Raw genomic sequence first — 21,889 nt, 5'->3', positions numbered from 1 at the left:
ATAATATGCTAATATCAGTACCATTTGCAGAAATGAACCAAATGAATTTAGAACCAGCAAGTGTTTTAAACTAGTATTGTGATTCACAGACTAAATACTTCATTTCCATTCTTAATGATTACATGTAAAATAACTGATATAATGAACTTCAAATAAGTTGTGTCTTCCAAATCTGTGTAAGCCCCTTTGGACTCATAACACTTCATTTAATAAATCGGCATTTAGCATCTACTCTGCAGGACACAGTGCTAGGCTCTGGGAGTAAAGGGATGAGCTAGACAGACATGGACCCTCGTTTATTCTTGGCACTCATATTCCACTTAGGGAAATAAACATGTGCAGATAATTACAGATTATGGCTTGTGTCATGAAGGAAACAAACCGGGTGTGTGAAAGGAAATACTCTACTTTAAATTTGTAAATCAGATAAGACCTCTCTGAGGAGGTCATTTTAAAGCTAAGACCCAAAAGATGATTAAGAGCTAGCCCTGCGAGAGCTGGGAGAGACTGTTGCAGGTAGGATGTCTGAGTTGGGGAGGAGCTTGGCATATTTGGGGATCTAAGTGAATGCCAGTTTGGCTAGTGAGTGAGGAGGAAAGATTATGATCAGAGGAGCTTGGAAAGAGACAGAAACCAGATCTGCTGGGACCATCTGGTTATGGTGTGGAATTAGAATTCAATCCAGAGTGGTAGGAATCCATTAGAGAGTCACAGGAGTGATTCACATTTTTAAAAGATCACTCTATTTACTGACTGTAGAACACAGTGTGAAGACCAGTTAAGAAGCTATTACAGAAGTTCAGGCAAGAGGTGATGGTTTTAGGTTAGGGTAATGGCAATAGAGATGGAAAGAAATGGACTGAGAGGGACTTTTGGAGATAGAGTCCGTAAGATTTGCTGATGGTTAGATATGTTAGACAAGGTGAGAGAAAAATTGAGGATAATGCCCAGATTTTTGGCTTAAACAACTGGTGGCAAGTTGTTATGGAATAGGGAACAAGCAAGAGGAACGATCTGGGGAATTGGGAATTGAGAACCCCTGTAGATGTTTTGATTTTGAGTTGCCTATTAAGATATCTGAAGGTGGAGATTCCCTGGTGGTCCAGTGGTTAAGACTACATGCTTCCACTTCAGGGGGCATGGGTTTGATCCCTGGTCCAAGAACTAAGATCCCGCATGCTGCCTGGCGTGGCCAAAAAAAAAAAAAGATATTTGAAAGTGTCAGATGTCTAACAAGCAGTTGGATATCTGGATCTGGGTCTGAGAGGGACAGAGAGGCCTTGGATAGAAAAGCAAATTTGCACCTCAGCTGAAGAAGCTTCCTTAACTTTTAGAACTGGATGGAAGACACTGGAGAGGGACAGTGGCTAAAGATACGAATGAAATGTACAAATGCCTCTTAATGGATTTTCTAAACCTTGATTGCTCTTCCAGAGGTGCAAATGGTGAATGCTGTGGTCTTTTCTTCTTGCAAACGTTTTGCAGGGTGCTGTTGGTCATGCTGTTTCCTCATCCTGCTGAGGGACTTGCTTAGCCATTGCCCAGCTTTTCTGTTCAGTGGGTATAGGCTTTAAAAAACTAGGACTTGGGGATAAGGGATTATCAGCCTCTGGGCTTCTAGTAATGTTATTTCAATTGGCTATATTTTGGGTTAAATAGATTATGTGCTATTAGGTTTAAAGGTCTGATGAGATTTGTATTTCTGAAACTGGGATTCATAGTTTTAGGACTAGGAGTTTTCAAAATCTTTAATTTTTTTAAAAATTTAATTTATTTTTTTATAAGCAGGTTCTTATTAGTCATCCATTTTATACACATCAGTGTATACATGTCAATCCCAATCTCCCAGTTCATCACACCACCCCCGCCACCCCCGCCACTTTCCCCCATTGGTGTCTGTACGTTTGTTTTCTACATCTGTGTCTCTGTTTCTGCCCTGCAAACTGGTTCATCTGTACCATTTTTCTAGGTTCCACACATATGTGTTAATATACGATATTTGTTTTTCTCTTTCTGACTTACGTCACTCTGTATGACAGTCTCTAGATCCATCCACGTCTCTACAAATGACCCAATTTCGTTCCTTTTTATGGCTGCATAATATTCCACTGTATTATGTACCACATCGTCTTTATCCATTTGTCTGTCAATGGGCATTTAGGTTGCTTCCATGACCTGGCTATTGTAAATAGTGCTGCAGTGAACATTGGGGTGCATGTGTCTTTTTGAATTATGGTTTTCTCTGGGTATATGCCCAGTAGTGGGATTGCTGGGTCATATGGTAGTTCTAGTTTTAGTTTTTTAAGGAACCTCCATACTATTCTCCATAGTGGCTGTATCAATTTACATTCCCACCAACAGTGCAAGAGGGCTCCCTTTTCTCCACACCCTCTCCAGCATTTGTTGTTTGTAGATTTTCTGAGGATGCCCATTCTAACTGGTGTGAGGTGATACCTCATTGTAGTTTTGATTTGCATTTCTCTAATAATTAGTGATGTTGCGCAGCTTTTCATGTGCTTCTTGGCCATCTGTATGTCTTCTTTGGAGAAATGTCTATTTAGGTCTTCTGCCCATTTTTTGATTGGGTTGTTTGTTTTTTTAATATTGAGCTGCATGAACTGTTTATATATTTCGGAGATTAATCCTTTGTCCGTTGATTCATTTACAAATATTTTCTCCCATTCTGAGGGTTGTCTTTTCATCTTGTTTGTAGTTTCCTTGACTTTGCAAAAGCTTTGAAGTTTCATTAGGTCCCATTTGTTTATTTTTGTTTTTATTTCCATTACTCTAGGAGTTGGATCAAAAAAGATCTTGCTCTGATTTATGTCAAAGAGTGTTCTTCCTATGTTTTCCTCTATAAGAGTTTTATAGTGTCCTGTCTTGCATTTAGGTCTCTAATCCATTTTGAGTTTATTTTTCTGTATGGTGTTAGGGATTGTTCTAATTTCATTCTTTTACATATAGCTGTCCAGCTTTCCCAGCACTGCTTATTGAAGAGACTGTCTTTTCTCCATTGTATATCCTTGCCTCTTTTGTCATAGATTAGTTGACCATAGGTTCGTGGGTTTATCTCTGGGCTTTCTATCCTGTTCCATTGATCTATATTTCTGTTTTTGTGCCAGTATCATATTGTCTTGATTACTGTAGCTTTGTAGTATACTCTGAAGTCAGGGAGTCTGATTCCTCCAGCTCTGTTTTTTCCCCTCAAGACTGCTATGGCTATTCGGGGTCTTTTGTGACTCCATACAAATTTTAAGACTTTTTGTTCTAGTTCTGTAAAAACTGCCAGTGGTAGTTTGATAGGGATTGCATTGAATCTGTAGATCGCTTTTGGGTAGTATAGTCATTTTCACAATATTGATTCTTCCAATCCAAGAACATGGTATATCTCTCCATCTGTTTGTATCATCTTTAATTTCTTTCATCAGTGTCTTATAGTTTTCTGCATACAGGTTTTTTGTCTCCCTAGGTAGGTTTATTCCTAGATATTTTATTGTTTTTGTTGCAGTGGTAAATGGGAGTGTCTCCTTCATTTCTCTTTCAGATTTTTCATCATTAGCGTATAGGAATGCAAGAGATTTCTGTGCATTAATTTTGTATCCTGCAACTTTACCAGATTCATTGATCAGCTCTAGTAGTTTTCTGGTGGCATCCTTTGGATTCTCTATGTATAGTATCATGTCATCTGCAAACAGTGACAGTTTAACTTCTTCCTTTCCAATTTGTATTCCTTTTATTTCTTTTTCTTCTCTGAGTGCCGTGGCTAGGACTTCCAAAACTATGTTGAATAATAGTGGCGAGAGTGGACATCCTTGTCTTGTTCCTGATCTTAGAGGAAATGCTTTCAGTTTTTCACCATTGAGAATGATGTTGGCTGTGGGTTGGTCGTATATGGCCTTTATTATGTTGAGGTAGGTTCCCTCTATGCCCACTTTCTGGAGAGTTTTTATCATAAATGGGTGTTGAATTTTGTCAAAAGCTTTTTCTGCATCTATTGAGATGATCATATGGTTTTTCTTCTTCAATTTGTTAATATCGTGTATCACATTGATTGGTTTGCATATAGTGAAGAATTCTTGCATCCCTGGGACAAATCCTACTTGATCATGGTGTATGATCCTTTTAATGTGTTGTTGGATTCTGTTTGCTAGTATTTTGTTGAGGACTTTTGCGTCTATATTCATCAGTGATATTGGTGTGTAATTTTCTTTTTTTGTAGTATCTTTGTCTGGTTTTGGTATCAGGGTGATGGTGGCCTCGTAGAATGAGTTTGGGAGTGTTCCTTCCTTTGCAATTTTTTGTAAGAGTTTGAGAAGGATGGGTGTTAGCTCTTCTCTAAATGTTTGATAGAATTCACCTGTGAAGCCATCTGGTCCTGGACTTTTGTTTGTTGGAAGATTTTTAATCACAGTTTCAATTTCATTACTTGTGATTGGTCTGTTCATATTTTCTATTTCTTCCTGGTTCAGTCTTGGAAGGTTATACCTTTCTAAGAATTTGTCCCTTTCTTCCAGGTTGTCCATTTTATTGGCATAGGGTTGCTTGTAGTAGTCTCTTATCATGCTTTGTATTTCTGCAGTGTCCGTTGTAACTCTTCCTTTTTCATTTCTAATTTTATTGATTTGAGTCTTCTCCCTCTTTTTCTTGATGAGACTGTCTAAAGGTTTATCAATTTTGTGTATCTACTCAAAGAACCAGCTTTTAGTTTTATTGATCTTTGCTATTGCTTTTTTGTTTCTATTTCATTTATTTCTGCTCTGATCTTTATGATTTCTTTCCTTCTACTAACTGTGGGTTTTGTTTGTTCTTTCTCTAGTTCCTTTAGGTGTAGGGTTAGAATGTTTATTTGAGATTTTTCTTGTTTCTTGAGGTAGGCTTGTATTGTTCTAAACTTCCCTCTTAGAACTGCTTTTGTTGCATCCCAGAGGTTTTGGATTGTCGTGTTTTCGTTGTCATTTGTCCCTAGGTATTTTTTGGTTTCCTCTTTGATTTCTTCAGTGATTTCTTGGTTATTTAATAACGTACTGTATAGCCTCTATGTGTTTGTGTTTTTTACGTTTTTTTTTCTCTGTAATTGATGTCTAATCTCAGAGCATGCGGTCGGTAAAGATACTTGATATGATTTCAGTTTTCTTAAATTTACCGAGGCTTGATTTGTGACCAAGATGTGGTCTACCCTGGAGAATGTTCCATGTGCACTTGAGAAGAAAGTGTAATCTGTTGTGTTTTGATGGAATGTCCTATAAATATCAACTAAATCTGTCTGGTCTATTGTGTCATTTAAAGCTTGTGTTTTCTTAGTAATTTTCAGTTTCGCTGATCTGTCCATTGTTGTAAGTGAGGTGTTAAAGTCCCCCACTAATATTGTGTTAGTGTCAATTTCCTCTTTTATAGCTGTTAGCAGTTGCCTTATGTACTGAGGTGCTCCTATGTTGGGTGCATATATATTTATAATTGTTATATTTTCTTCTTGGATTGATCTCTTGATCATTATGTAGTATCCTTCCTTGTCTCTTGTAACATTCTTTATTTTAAAGTCTATTTTATCTGATATGAGTATAGCTACTCCAGCTTTCTTTTGATTTCCATTTGCATGGAATATCTTTTTCCATCCCCTCACTTTCAGTCTGTATGTGTCCCTAGGTCTGAAGTGGGTCTCTGGTAGACAGCATATATATGGGTCTTGTATTTGTATCCATTCAGCGAGCCTGTGTCTTTTGGTTGGAGCATTTAATCCACCTACATTTAAGGTAATTATCGATATGTATGTTCCTGTTACCATTTTCTTAATTGTTATGGGTTTGTTTTTGTAGGTCCTTTTCTTCTCTTGTGTTTCCCACTTAGAGAAGTTCCTTTAGCATTTGTTGTAGAGCTGGTTTGGTGGTGCTGGATTCTCTTAGCTTTTGCTTGTCAGTAAAGCTGTTGATTTCTCTGTTGACTGAATGAGATCCTTGCTTGTAGAGTAATCTTGGTTGTAGGTTCTTCCCTTTCATCACTTTAAATATATTGTGCCACTCCCTTCTGGTTTGTAGAGTTTCTGCTGAGAAATCAGCTGTTAACCTTATGGGAGTTCCCTTGTATGTTATTTGTCATTTTTCCCTTGTTGCTTTCAGTAATTTTTCTTTGTCTTTAATTTTTGTCAATTTGATTACTGTGTGTCTCAGCATGTTTCTCCTTGGGTTTATCCTGCCTGGGACTCTCTGTGCTTCCTGAACTTGGGTGGCTATTTCCTTTCCCATGTTAGGGAAGTTTTCGACTATAATCTCTTCAAATATTTTCTCACGTCCTTTCTGTTTCTCTTCTCCTTCTGGGACCCCTATAATGTGAATGTTGTTGCGTTTAATGTAGTCCCAGAGGTCTCTTAGGCTGTCTTCATTTCTTTTCATTCTTTTTTCTTCTGTTCCGCAGCAGTGAATTCCACCATTCTATCTTCCAGGTCACTTATCCGTTCTTCTGCCTCAGTTATTCTGCTATTGATTCCTTCGAGTGTATTTTTCATTTCAGCTATTGTATTGTTCATCTGTTTGTTTGTTCTTTAATTCTTCTAGGCCTTTGTTCAACATTTCTTGCATCTTCTCGGCCTTTGCCTCCATTCTTTTCCCGAGGTCCTGGATCATCTTCACTATCATTATTCTGAATTCTTTTTCTGGCAGGTTGCCTATCTCCACTTCATTTAGTTGTTTTTCTGGGGTTTTGTCTTGTTCCTTCATCTGGTAGAAAGTCCTGTGCCTTTTCATCTTGTCTGTCTTTCTGTGAATGTGGTTTTGCTTCCACAGGCTGCAGAATTGTTGTTCTTCTTCCTTCTGCTGTCTGTCCTCTGGCGTCTGAGGCTATCTAAGAGGCTTATGCAAGCTTCCTGATGGGAGGGACTGGTGGTGGGTAGAGCTGACTGTTGCTTTGGTGGTCAGAGCTCAGTAAAACTTTAATCTGCTTGTCTGCTGATGGGTGGGGCTGGGTTCCCTCCCTGTTGGTTGTTTGGCCTGAGGCGACCGAGCCCTGGAGCCTACCTGGCTCTTTGGTGGGCTAATGGCGGACTCTGGGAGGGCTCACGCCAAGGAGTACTTCCCAGAACTTCTGCTGCCCATGTCCTTGTCTTCATGGCGAGCCACAGCCACCCCCACCTCTGCAGGATACCCTCCAACACTAGCAGGTAGGTCTGGTTTTGTCTCCTCTGGGGTCACTGCTCCTTCCCCTGGGTCCCGATGTGCACACTATTTTGTGTGTGCCCTCCAAGAGTGGAGTCTCTGTTTCCCCCAGTCCTGTCGAAGTCCTGCAATCAAATCCCGCTAGCCTTCAAAGTCTGATTCTCTAGGAATTCCTACCCCCGTTGCCAGACCCCCAGGTTCGGAAGCCTGACATGGGGCTCAGAACCTTCACTCAAGTGGGTGGACTTCTGTGGTTTAAGTTCTCCAGTTTGTGAGTCACCCACCCAGCAGTTATGGGGTTTGATTTTATTGTGATTGCGCCCCTCCTACCATCTCATTGCGGCTTCTCCTTTGTCTTTGGATGTGGGGTATCTTTTCTGGTGAGTTCCAGTGTCTTCCTGTCGATGATTGTTCAGCAGTTAGTTGTGATTCTGGTGCTCTCGTAAGAGGGAGCGAGCGCACATCCTTCTACTCTGCCATCTTGAACCAATCTCCGAAATCTTTAATTTTGGGTTTTTATCTTGATGTAAAAATTATCATTGTAGATAACAGGATGATTACTTTGTAGCTAACTCTCATGAGATTTAGTACCTGCATTTTAAAGTAAGTGATCATACTAAATATGTTTAATTTGTATGGTTAAGTTTTTCAAGCATGGGCTTCTGAAATCTGTGAGGTTGCTGACTGATGGTGATCTGTATTGTTTCTGTGAAAAAAAAATTGTTTTAAACTTATCTACTAAATAATTACGGGAGTAAACTGTCTAAGTTGGTTGCCGTTGTACTTAATTTATATATATATGTATTTGCCAATAGTCCAAAATAATGAGTGTTGTAGCATATTTTTATGCCCCATGTTGTTTAAAAGTGATACTTGTGATAAAGTACATGATTAATTCCATTACCATTACAGTTTAATAGTAAAATGGAGGTTACCTATGTAGAAAGCAGGTAATATATATAGATTTCTTACATTTTGAAGCAGTAGTTGGTAAATAACTTCTTTCATCTTAGCACCCAATACATCCTTTCACTAAAAATCTGAAGGTAAGTAACTTATGTTTTGGACATGGACTTCTTTTTACCAATGTCAAATTACTTTTCTCTCTGTGTAGAGAAGCTAAAATTAATTAAAAGCTTTCCTTTTGTTATTTGTAAATGTCATTTTAAACTGATTCTTGAAAGCTCTTCAAACATGGATTAGAGCTTGCTTTTTTAGTCATTAAAACTGATAGTTATTGCAACTTTAACCAAACCTATTTAGCAGTGTCCTAATCATGTTCTTATACATAATGAAGATAGTCTGCTATTAGTCATACAACTTATCAATACTTTCACATAATCTCTCATTAGATCCTCAGGAAATAGCATGATGTAAGAGAAGCAGGTATTAGAGATTAGTATCACATGTTCATTGAATGTTTACTAGGTGTTCTGCCCTGTTCTTAGAGGTTTGTGTGCATTTTCATTGTTGTGAAAATTCAACCCTGTGAAATAGGTACTATTATTGCCCTCATTTTTCAGTTGAGAAAACTGAGGCACAGACTGGTGGTAGTGGGATCATGTACAAGTTTCTCAACATTTCTTCACCTATCTGCCATATTCTTCTCTAAGTCCAACTCCTTCACACGAGATTCTACCCCTTATTAGCTACTCAAGGACATTGCTCTTGAAATTCTCTATTTTTCTCTCCTGCATCCTCAGTTTTTCCTTTCTACTGGATTATTCCTGTTGGCATACAAACATGTTATTTCTCTCTTCCTAAAAAAACAAAAACACGAACAGTAAAACAAACAAGACCCTCTTTGATTCCACTTCCCTTCTAGCTGTTGTTTTATTTCTTTCCTGTCTTTAGTGCACAACTCCTTATAAATTACGAATATTCACTGTATCTGTACTCCTCTCCTGTTCTCTTGAATCCGTTCCAGTTAAGTTTTTACCCTACTGTTCCACCAAGATTGCTTTTATGAAGATCACCAGGGAGCTCCATGTTCCAGGATACGGTGGGGGAATAGAGAAAGAAATAGAATCGTATGAAAGAAGGACACTACGATTAATAACAAAAGCCTGTAAACACTCAAGTATCCATATTGTAAACTTTAGTATTTCTGTGTAATGGAGCATTATGCATCTGTTAAAAAGAATGGGGAAGACATCTTCATAGTGCTAAGGAGTAATCTCCAGGGAACAGTAAGTGAGAAAACAAGGTACAAAGGAGTATCGTGTACTATCTTTTATGTGAGAAAAGAAGGGAAATACAAGTGTATTTGTATTCAGGTTTGTTATGTTGTTAAAAAATGATGGAAGGGTAATTCAGAATTACAGAGAAAGAGGGTAGGGACAGAAGCTAAACCTCTTTGTACCTTGTTCTATAATTTTTACTTTGTTTCTATGTGTGTTATATATAATTTAAAAAAAATTAAATAGAAAAAAATTCCTAAATGGTAACAAAACAATTTAACAATGTCAGGATGGTGACAAAACTGTAAGAAGAATTATTACAAGTAATTTCGAAACAGTATTTTGACTGCATATCCCTAATGGGATATATCTAAGGACGGAAAAAAGTGACAAGAAATCTTAAACCTCATCCAATATTGTTATTATTTGAGATTATACATAGTACGATAAAGCATATAAGTACTTTTGCTAATGGCATACGTTTGTTAATATCGTTAGCAAGAAAGATTTTCAGGGTGATAGAGATACAAATAAAAAACCATATACTGTTTAATTAAAATTGGAAATGTGAATATATATTCAGGGTTTAAGTTTCTCTTTCTCAAAAATACATATTTTCTAGCTCTCCTCAATGAAGAATCTTAGAAATAATAGCAAGTAACAATAAGCACTCTTAGACCCCAGATTTTGTCTCTAGATGCCATTTCCCATTAAAAGGAATCAAGGCCCCTGGAACAGTGGCTGATTCCAGGCCTGGGGAAAGAAATGTGGAAGATGAACCTGGTGTGCCTGAAAGCAAGGAAGCTCTTAGAGACTACAGAGGTCATGTCAAAGTGACATAGGATCCAACCTGAAGGGACTCCTACTGGCCAAAGATGGTGCAATTTGAGGATTAACAAAAAAACAACCAGGTGGCAGTATATTGAAAAACATAAAATTCCACAAGCTCATAATGATACTTAAACCAAAACTTTTTGGTCACTTCTGGAGGTTGCTTGGGCACTCATTCTGGAAACTGATAAAGGGAATAAATTGAGCATTTTTGCTGTCTATCTTGTGTAATCTAGGTATGCAAATGGTCGATGAGGTAAAGTTCTTTTAGAAGAAGCACAGCTAATACAGAAAGAATTAGAGAATTAGAAAATATTTTCTACCCCTAATGAAGTAATGGATCTAGGCAGTTGGATCTAGGTTGTTAATAAGGTGAATGTTTGATGGCAGACTTTATGAGGGATGAATTCGGCTGACAACATTTGAACCCACTGATCAAACTTAACATGACTAAAAGTAAGTCACTCAATCCAGTGTGCTAATAATGATGTGATGCAACAGGAAGTTCTCTTGTCAAACAAAAAAGAACCTGAATTTAATCAACCCTCTAGATCTAACTGCATTATACAGAGACTACAGGACATGTTGTACAATACCAGGAGGACATAGTCACCCAAATCCAGATTGCAACATGTTTTCTTCAACAAATAGCTAGGGAAAAATTTTAAAGAAGTGGACGCTGTTAAAAGTTAAAAGAGATGTAACAGCCCCATCCCATGTGTGAACCTTGTTTGTATTCTGATTTAGACAAACCATTCCTAAAAAGACATTTTTGAGCAAGTGGGAAAAACTGAGCTGTGCTGGATATCACATTATAAGGAATTAATATTTATTTTGTTGAATGTGGTAATATTGTGGGTAGTTGGAAAAAAAACTGTTACAGATACATTCTGTTTTTTACAGGCAAAAAGAAATATGTGGTATTGGCTTTAAAACTCTCTTCCTTGCCAAAAACAAAATGGGGGTAGGTGGGTAAATGAAACAGCAATAGCAGAATGTTGATAATTGTTGGAGCTGGATATTTGGGAATTCTTGAAGATGGTAAGGGGGTTCATTTTATTCTCTCCACTTTGTGTATGTTTGAGAAGTTTCATAGTAAAGTAAGGAAAGAACTGATATTTTTTATACAGAATGATATGACATAGAAGTATCTATTAAATGTTTGGACTGGTGAAAGAATGATAGTTTATGATGGCTGTAGTATTTATCAAAGAAACTTCTTTAGGTTGCAGCTGAAGTAATAAGTATATTGTGGAAACTTATAAAGCATTAAATCAGTCATTATCTACTTAGCATTTAACTTATGTTATATAATTTACTGTTTGTGCTCCACTCAATATTTATATGTATCGATTGAAGTTTCAAGACTTGTGATATGTATTTTTTAAAAAATCCTTGGGACTTCCCTGGTGGTGCAGTGGTTAAGAATCCGCCTGCCAATGCAGGGGACACGGGTTCGAGCCTTGGTCCAGGAAGATCCCACATGCCGCGGAGCAACTAAGCCCACGCACCACAACTACTGAGCCTGCGCTCTAGAGCCCGCGCACCACTACTGAGTCCACGCGCTGCAACTACTGAAGCCCACACGCCTAGAGCCCGTGCTCCGCAACAAGAGAAGCCACCGCAATGAGAAGCCCACGCACCGCAACAAAGAGTAGCCCCCACTTGCTGCAACAATGAATAATAACAATAAATAACAATAAATAAATAAATTTAAAAAAAATCCTTTGTTGTATTTGGTTGTTAATATAAGAATTTTTATATGTGCACTTTAGGAATGGTACACTCAAAAATACTTCCAGGGGAAGCTAAATTATGCCTAAAAGCTAAGTATCTTGGAAGGACAACTATACCTTCCCTTGATCTTTGGTACCTAAGGACCCCTGAATCACAGATATTACTCAGTATGACTCTTTCTACTATGGTTATTTTTTAATGTAAGACTTTTTTAGTAGCCATGTTGCATATGTAGTCTGTTTGAAGATTGTTATAGTTATTGCTTGGATTTGGCATGTTTAGTAATTGTTGATATAGCTGATATTTAACTGTTTTAATAGAATTCAAGGAACATTTGCCTGTTTCTCAGTTATGAAATAGGAGGTCTTATGGGGACTCTACATAAATGCTTTTATTTTAAATACTTAATGCTTGTAGTGTGAGCACTTAGCAGATTTATTTTAAGTACAAAATAAGGCAGAGATAACCAGAACATATCTCCTATTTTGGGTTGCATATGGAGATGGCACTTGAATCTCCATGCACTTGAGTTGATTTTTCTTTAGTCTTGTGTTGTTGAAAAATGTATGAAGGTATTCATGAGAATGGCAGGAATAATAAAAACAAGAATAGTTACCTAAAGCTGTAACTAAATCCAAATGGCTTTGGAATTAAAACCAATAAATTGTCCTGCATGATGTTAGTAAAGAATAAAATAAATCTTATGTTTACTTTTGATTAAAAATACTGACAATGCAAAATAACACTGGTGATCTTGGAATTTTATCCCATTGTTGACTGTTAATAGAAAGTCAGCCACCTTCTCATTTATAATCTTGAAGGTTTTTTTTTGTTTTTGTTTTTTTTGATTTGAGTATTTCTTGTGCCCATTTTTTTTTAAAGGGGCGGGGCCTAAGGCGGGACCGAGCGGGACCTCGAGCGGGGGCGGGATGGAGGAGTCTTCTTTTTTTAATTTTTTTTAATTTTTATTTATTTATGGCTGTGTTGGGTCTTCGTTTCTGCGCGAGGGCTTTCTCTAGTTGTGGCAAGCGGGGGCCACTCTTCATCGCGGTGCGCGGGCTTCTCACTATTGCGGCCTCTCTTGTTGCGGAGCACAGGCTCCAGACGCGCAGGCTCAGTAGTTGTGGCTCACGGGCCCAGTTGCTCCGCGGCATGTGGGATCCTCCCAGACCAGGGCTCGAACCCGTGTCCCCTGCATTGGCAGGCAGACTCTCAACCACTGCGCCACCAGGGAAGCCCCCCTTGAAGGTTTTTAATGACAGTCACACATGGATTGCATTATGGCTGAAAAGACAAACTTCCAATTTACCTTTTTTTCCTCGTTTTAAAAATAATTTGGTAATTATCTGTATTTTATTATATCTACAGTAGATATGCTACCATTTGCTGAACTTTTAATGTCTTAAGTGGAATTTGGAAAAACAAAATTCTTAAATTATGTCAGTTTTCTGCTTATTTGTGCCTAAAGGGAGTTTTACTTTACCCATTGTAAGGCATCTTATTCTCAACCTTCAATTTGTATAATTAGAAAAAGTTGAATTCTTTTCTTTGTCCCATTTCTTAGTTGACAAAGGATCAGAGGTTGGTGTATTCTGGCAGACTGCTTCCCGATCACCTGCAGCTGAAAGACATTCTCAGAAAAGTAAGCTTTTCTACCACTATTTGATACCAGATACTCAGAGTGCCAGAGGAGATATGTTCTGAAGTTTTATTGATATCCAACCAGTTTAGTTTTTAGATACTTAAAATCAACTCTTTTGGGTAGCATAATAGGTGATTCTGATTAGTTTAGGTAACAGTTTTGTATATCCATCTGATAGCTAAATCTGAAATAGGATTATATATTTGTGTTCAGGGATTTGTTATCTTGTGTAAGAAAGCAGTACTGAGTTATCAGTAAACTGTGCAGGAGTAGAGTGCTCAAGTAGTGGTGAAGGATTTTCATTGATAATAGTCTCTCTTAAATACCCTTTTGACCAAACTACGTTTTAATACAAGTTAACTTGGGTTAGGAGTTTAATTTCAGGACAGAAAATAGAAGGAAGCCCAATTGGTCCATCAGTTAGCAAACTTTGAATGCTGGTACTCAGAGTTAAATATATTTGAATACAGTTTTTTTGACAGATTGAATGCTAGTTATTTTAATGGCAGCCTTTTAGCTCATGCTTGTTGGTGGAATTTATACTTTTAGAACTTTTCTATGTTTGAGATTCTTTTTGGTTGTGAGTGTAGCAGAATTGAATATATAGCTGTTAATGTTTTGCTTTAGATCTTTGACTTAACTCAGTGTTTTCTGGATATTCCTAATCTCTCTATCCTCTCCTGTATGTTTATTGATCACCTGTGGGAAACTTTAAAAAATCTTACACTGGTGTGTTCCTTCTGTTAGATAGTTGACATTTTAGCTTTGCCAGTGTGACTTCTTGCTGTCATTTTCATTTTAATCATGTAGTTTCAGGTTGCCAAAGTGGTTTAATAACCTTTCTGTCTCCCTCGCTCTCTCTCCCTCTCAAAAATAGTGGAATTTGCAGCAGACTCACCCCCCCCCCTTTGTTTTCTTAATAGACTTTGTTTTTTAGAGTAGTTTTAGGTTCACAGCAAAATTTAGCAGAGGGTATAGAAATTTCCCATATACCTCCTGCCTCCGCACATACACAGCTACCCCCACTAACAACATCCACGTCAGAGTGGTATAGTAGTTACAGTTGATGCCTACATTGACCTCATTATCACCCCAAACCCATAGTTTCCATTAGGGTTCACTCTTGGTGTTGTACATTCTGTAGATTTTAACAAATGTAAAATGACATGTATCCACCATTATAGTATTGTACAGAATATTTCACTACCCCCCAAATCCTCTGTGCTTCACCTCTTCATGCTTTCCCTGTTTTTATCCTTAAAAACCTTTTTGCCATATGCTCTTTGAAATATATATTTATTATTTTACCCAAGTATAGCTAGAGGCTGCACATGCGTACATTTAAAAAGGCTTTTGCTGCCAGAAATCATTTCCAACCGGAAGACTTAAAAGAAGAATGCCTCAGGACTTCCCTGGTGGTCCAGTGGTTAAGACTCTGCACTTCCACTGCAGGGGGCACAGGTTCGATCCCGGGTCTGGGAACTAAGATCCCACATGCTTTTTTTTTTTTAAATTTTGGCTCCACCACGCTGCATGTGGGATCTTAGTTCCCTAACCAGGGATTGAACGCACGCCCCCTGCATTGGAAGGTGGAGTCTTAACCACTGGACCGCCCGGGAAGTCCCTTTTCTTTCTTTTTTAAAATTGCTGAGCCATCCTTTGTTCTTCTCTGTCCTCCTTTATTCTCTTTCCTTTCTCCATCTTATTTACTTGCTTTATGCCTAACTATAAATATACTCATGAAATTGCTAAGCTAAAATGCCAATTCTAATCATTTTTAGCACATTTTCCTTCAGTCGTAGTTGTAGATTTATGGCAACACATTTGGAATATTTACAGAATATAGTTCAAATATATGCTTTATGTCTGTGCATAAGTGTTATAGATAAAAACAGTTTTTGACTTAAAAAAATAAAACACTATTGCTAAAACTAAGACAAATGAGATTATAGTGAAGTTATTTGAGTTTCTTTATCGCTGTAAGGTCTCAAATGATGAAAACATTTCACTACTCAAAGTTTGTAGGCCTAAACTTAAATGTGACTATCACAGTTCTGATATTAACATGCTAGATGTTTTTATATTGAAATAATAGATAGTGCTGACACAACTTTACAGCAGTGTTTGCTTCAAAACACCTTGGAATACAAAATAATCATTTTTTTCATATAGCAATTCCTGAGTATTGAGACCATTTTCTAATCATGGACAAAATATTGAATTCACAAGGGTCCTAATGACAACAATTTATTACTAATAATATGGCTGTGGTAGGAAGGAACTTAAGTTCTGAATTAAGTATTTCTGCTTAGCTACTGACATTTTTGAGCTGTGTATTTTCCAGTACTACTCTTTAAATGTAATCTTCTTTAATTTTAGCAAGATGAGTATCATATGGTTCATCTAGTATGTACTTCTCGGACTCCTCCCAGTTCTCCAAAATCCAGCACCAGTAGAGAAAGTCATGAAGCATTGACATCCAGCAGCAATTCTGTGAGTTGTTTTGGGCAGAGTAAATGTTGAAGTTTTCTGATTATCCTTTTTTGCCTCTAAAAATTAAGTGGAAAACAGAACAATTCGCTCTTGTGGGTTGTGAGACTGTGTTTTGAACAGCTCAAGTTAAGCATTTAAACTTCATTTTTAGAGATCCAATACACAGTGTTATCCCCTGAAGCCTGTTCCCCATGAGTTATAATTTACTATATGGCAGGTCAGTAATGGATCCAATCTTCAGGGGTTTAATTACTGAAATACTCAAAAGACAGAATTATGATCTGGTTATATAATATAAACTCTAGGGCCAGTATTTCAGAAATATTTAAAGTATTTGATATAGTATATTTAATCAAGGTAGATTAAATTATTTAAACTTTAAGTTTCCTAAATCTTCTTGGTAGATTGCTTGGTCAAGAACTTTGTTTTTTAAAATGATTGCATTTGAGCCTGTATTTCAACTGTGGGAGGAATAATTACTTAACCTACTCAGTTCCTTCAGACTTGAGTATTCATTTCTCCCTTCTTATTTTTACATCTGCTTAAAACTGTTTTGGAAATTTTAAAAACTAGTTGAACTTTTCAACTTAGATATTGTCTACAAGTTTTAGAGACACCGTCTCAAATCCTTTTATATTAAATTATTTTTGGTTTCCCGTAAAACCTTTATGTGACACTTTTGGAGGTGAAAGAAAAGGACTGGATGAGTGGAAGCTTGCTTAAAACTTCCTGGGCAGGGAACTTTTGTACTGCTAAGTGTACTTTCCTTCTTGTCAAGAATCTAGCCAAAACTTTAAGGAGGCGATGAATGGCATGGGTGATATAGATACTGCCAGTTAACTGCTTCTTTAAGAAACTAGATCTTCTAGTTGCTGTATTTAATTAGCATAGCCTCAATGGTATTTTCTAGTACCAGCCATGGGAGTTTAGCTTACATTAAATTGAGATATGTTTTGTCAGTAAACCTAAGGGTCTTTCTATGTTTCCTACCTTGCATAAGAAGGGACAAAACCCTGGCATTGGAATAGAGTTCTGTATATAGTCTTTGGACACAGTTGTGTTGCTCCTGTTTTTGTGGACGAAGAACCTTCTCACTTTTCTAGTGGTTCCTCGTTCATGATTTCATGTCATTAGTATATATATTCAGTTTTTTTAAGGTGTGTTATAAAAATCTAAAAAGTATCAAAGGAGAATTAAGTTGAATTCCTCTTAATTTTTTATGGCAGATAAATTTCAATGGGACTTGAAAATGTCTTAAAAATCTGTTCATGAAAGAGTTATCCAATAAGGCCAGAAATAATTAGTTCTAGAGAAATTAGGCTGTGCTGCCAAATGGCTAGGCCTTTCTTCTATTAATTTTTTAATGAACACCATATTTTGATGGTCCCTTTAACAAGAAATCATGCCAAAAAAGAACACTTTTTTTCCAGGTTATGTGCCTAACAATCAGGCTCCCTAGTAAGGTTTCTGGTGTCTATGTGGTGTGGAATAACATCTTAAAGCTTTTGTTAGTTTTGCAAAAGACCAGTGTCCGTGGGACCTTTCACATGGCAGGACTAAGGAAGGTAGAGAGGCAAAAAGACATGCTGTAAATAGGAAGGCAGTACAGGTAAATGCAATTTTAATGAACTTGGAAGGATGTTGAAATTATTTTGTACCCAGCTTTTTAAAGTGGGTAATTTATATAAAATGTAATTGTGTTTTAAATTTACATAAAACACTTGACAAACTATTTTCAAGCAGCAGCAAATTGAGGTGGCCTTCAAGAGATTATATTGTTTGAGGTTATTTGAATCTGTGAGTTACTGACATCACTGAAGCATGAGAATTTTAAAATCCTGTTTGGTATCTTGTTCATGTTGTAAAAAAACAATATTTGTTGGTGGTATCTATAAACTAATAGAATTTTAGAACTGAAAGAAATCTTGAAAATCTAGTTCAATCTCATTTTTTATAGGAAAGCTGAGACTCAGGGGTTAAGTGAATTTTAAGGTTATGTTCCTTGTTAATGTCAGAGATAGCACCAAATTCTAGCATGTTCCTCAATATTTTAAACGAGTGTACTACTAATAGCATGTTACACAGTAGCTGTTATACAGTAGTAGTTCATAGTAACTGTTTAAGTGACACAGTTTTTAGTACCATTTATTAAACACTTCCTATGTGTTAAGCATCATGAAAAGAGCTTTGTATGAATTTAATTTTCACAAATTTTGTATGCTATTATTTTTGTATATAATTACTACTCAGCCTTTTATAGTTGAGAAATGGACTAATGTTGTGTAATTAAGTGATTTTGATATTCTAAACTCTTCAGTCTCGTAAGAATTAAAATATCTACCTATTAAGCTGGGCACAGGAGTCAAATCAGTAAATTTCTAAAATTCACTCTTTGCAGAGGGATTTCATAAGTACATTTTTAGCAATGTGTCTATAATATTGTGATTGTAATGAATTAAATCTCCTTGAAAAAATAATTACATTTTTGTTTGTAGAGTTCAGATCTGTCAGGATCATCAACTCCATCATCCAGTCAAGAAACCTTGTCTTTAGCTACCAGTTCGTCCTCAGAAGGATTGAGGCAACGCACCCTTCCACAAGCACAAACCGACCCAGCACAGAGTCATCAGTTCCCATATGTAATGCAAGGGTGAGTGAAACTGATAGCTGTGGGCCTCTTAATAATCTGTGACTCCAGACTTTCATGGTAGTCCCCTTCAGTAATCAAAGTACATTTGAAATTTATTCATATACCTGATTATATGTTTTGAGAATTAGAGGGTTAGGTGGATCAGTGTTTTTTTAATTTTTTTGGCTGTCCCACACGGTTTTTGGGATTTTAGTTCACTCATCAGGGACTGAACCCCAGGTCCTCTGCAGTGAGAGCATGGAGTCCTAACCACTGGACCGCCAGGGAATTCCCAGGAGCAGTGCTTTTTTTTTTTTTTTTTAAGTGAATGGTGTTTTGTTTTGTTTTTTTTAATTTGTTTATTTTATTTATTTTATTTTTGGCTGCGCTGGGTCTTTGTTGCTGCACGTGGGCCTTTCTCTAGTTTAGGCGAGCGGGGGCTACTCTTCGTTGCAGTGCACGGGCTTCTCATTGCGGTGGCTTCTCTTGTTGCGGACCATGGGCTCTAGGCGTGCGGGCTCAGTAGTTGTGGCCCGCGGGCTCTAGAGCGCAGGCTTAGTAGTTGTGGCGCACGGGCTTAGCTGTTCCGCGGCATGTGGGATCTTCCCAGACTCAGGCTCGAACCCGTGTCCCCTGCATTGGCAGGCAGATTCTTAACCACTGCGCCCCCAGGGAAGCCCAGGAGCAGTGCTTTTGAAAGCTGGTTGGACATTAGAATTGTCTAGGGCAGTACTTTTCAGTCTTTAATGTTTGTGCTAATCACCTGGAGATCTTATTAAGATGCCGGTTCTGATTCAGTAGGTCTTATGGGGCCTGAGATTCTGTATTTCCAGCAAGCTCCCCTGTGATGCTGATGCTTCTGATGCTTAGAACATACTTTGAATAACAAGGATCTAGGTAACTAAAACTTTTGTTTTTACTCAGTCTCACTATAGGTCTATGCAAATTAGTCTTCTGGGGAGCAGATGGGTGAGTAAGGGTGTTCTTGGAAGAGTACAGGGCCCAGTAATATGTTTTTAAAAACTTCCACTGGTGTTTATGATCAGCCAGGCTTGGTAACAACTGAGGTAGAATAAAACTGTGATGTGTTATGAAGATATGCTAACCATTGCATGTTATCCAGAGTCTTTCTTAGAGGAGTTTACTCAAGAAGCTTGCTATGGCTACCTTATATTTAGCAATTACAGCAGGCCTCTTGGGTTAGGCAGTTCCAGGGGGGAATGCAGTCGACAGCCACAGCACATCTTTCAGACAGCTCAGAAAGGAGGATCTTGGAGAATACAGTTTAGACCTGGGTTATGTCTAAAACCAGAGTACTTTTGAAGTAAAGGAAACACGAATAATAGGCAGTGGCAGTTGTTTTGTGTTGCGTATCATGCTGTGGGACTGCAGTGTGTGTCAGTGCTCCGGATCCATGATGGTGAGGCTGGAAATAAGGAAATGGCTAGGACCCCTCAGAATGGTAGTAAGTGATATAACCAAGGAGTAGCCACTGGCTGTTATGCCAAACAGGATGTAATAACATACAGGTACTTTCTACTTAGAACTTTAAACTTAATTCAATTCTTAATGCAGAAAAACAAAGCGGAGTATATAGCAAAATATTTAAAGGACTCATTTGTCTCATATTCTTGAGTTTTTCTTCTAAAAATAAGTGTTTAGATGAGGCTGATTGTAGACTTTTATGAAGCATCCTATGAAACTATCAATATTTTTGTTTTCAGAAAATGATTATTACAAACCAAAATTTAGTTATTTATAAAAAACAGTGTTGTCACGGTTTACATTATAGAATAATGGCTTAAAATACTTTCTGTCTTATGACAGTGATTCCTTTCCTGTCTTTTTTGCAGAGTAAGACAGTTCAGTTCCTCTCAATTTATACAGAGTGATTTTACTAATATTTTACCAAATACGGTGGTAGTGATAGAAAGTGAGAAAATTATGGATATAATAAACCTGGAAGAATATGTAATGACATGTTAATAATAGTTATCTCTGCACAATAAGATTTTTAACTCTTTCTCATACTTACAGTGAATATATTTTGTAATAAACAAAGTGTGTAAAGTTGCACATCTTCAGAATAAGACCATGGTTATCTTGGGAAAAGATTAGTAATTTCTTTAGGCTGTTGAGAAAATCAACAAACTGTGGAGACAAAGGGATTTAGCTCTTAGAAGTATATAAAACAGATTAGAAAATCTGAAATAGTGTTTATTTTGCTAGAAATGAGTATTAAGATGATAAGCAATAAAATCCTTAAAGATTTGAGCTTCACTTAGGCAATCTATTACTAGATGAATAATGTTTTAAATCAGGAGGGCAGTATAGCTTAGAGGATGTACAGATTCAGGAGCCAGCCTGCCTTGGTTTGAATCCTGGCCCTAACCACTGACTAGCTTGGGCAAGTCTCTTCTCTACTTTGTTTCAGTTTGCTCATGATCTGGAGATAACAGTACTTATCATACAGGATTTCTGTGTGGATTAAGAGTTCACGTATGTAAAGTGTTTACTGATGTGTTAGCAAATATTTATAAATGCATTCATATTTATAAATGAATGTTGTACATTCATTCAGCAAACAGATTTACAGTCATCTGTGAGTCTGATGCACTGAAACATTTGAATGAATGCCAGTATTAGGTGCTGGAAAATGAATCTATATTTGGAAAGAGCACTTTGTGATTTACAAAACAATTTAAGGGAAAGTTCAGTAAATAAGTTATTCAGTTCAACAATGAACGTGATTTAATTTCATCATATAGTTGTAATTTTTTGCTAATGAAGACTTTACATCTGTCTTTAAGTAAATTTTATTGAACATAGCCTTAGCCTTAAATGTACAAGAGCAGTAATTTAGTGACCTTGAAGAATTCACCAACAAAATATAATCTCTGCACACCTTTTTTAGACTTCAGTACAGCTTATGTTTAACTAGTCACATGTGTTTTCCACCATGTAGGTTAGTACTCTCAATCTTTAGTGAACTTGTTAAAATTGCTAAATTCTGATCCCTACTCCCTGAGTTTCTGAATCACTAGGTTTAGGGTAGTGCTTAGGAATCTGCCAACTTAACAGCATTCTGGGAACCTCGCTTTTTAAGAAGCTCTAATGCAGGTGATTATTTGCCCATCAAGATCTTGAGGAAACATGAGAAGACCAAACAGTACATGTATATCACCACATTGGCTATCCATTTATAATGTCACGTTTATAAATCTTGACTGAC

At 37.1% G+C, this 21,889-nt stretch overlaps 1 protein-coding gene across 1 annotated transcript in view; it reads left to right on the top strand.

Moving 5' to 3' along the window:
- Window positions 1-21,889, top strand: part of HERPUD2 (HERPUD family member 2) — a 47,845-nt gene that overhangs the window by 9,717 nt on the left and 16,239 nt on the right. Inside the window, exons 2-4 of the mRNA XM_068549296.1 lie at window positions 13,458-13,535; window positions 15,915-16,028; window positions 18,524-18,678. Coding sequence (XP_068405397.1) covers window positions 13,458-13,535; window positions 15,915-16,028; window positions 18,524-18,678 — 347 coding nt within the window. The remainder of the gene's footprint in view (window positions 1-13,457; window positions 13,536-15,914; window positions 16,029-18,523; window positions 18,679-21,889) is intronic.

Source organism: Eschrichtius robustus, chromosome 8, assembly GCF_028021215.1.
Source record: "Eschrichtius robustus isolate mEscRob2 chromosome 8, mEscRob2.pri, whole genome shotgun sequence".
Lineage (NCBI taxonomy): Eukaryota > Metazoa > Chordata > Mammalia > Artiodactyla > Eschrichtiidae > Eschrichtius > Eschrichtius robustus.
This window is presented reverse-complemented; position numbering and strand designations above follow the sequence as displayed.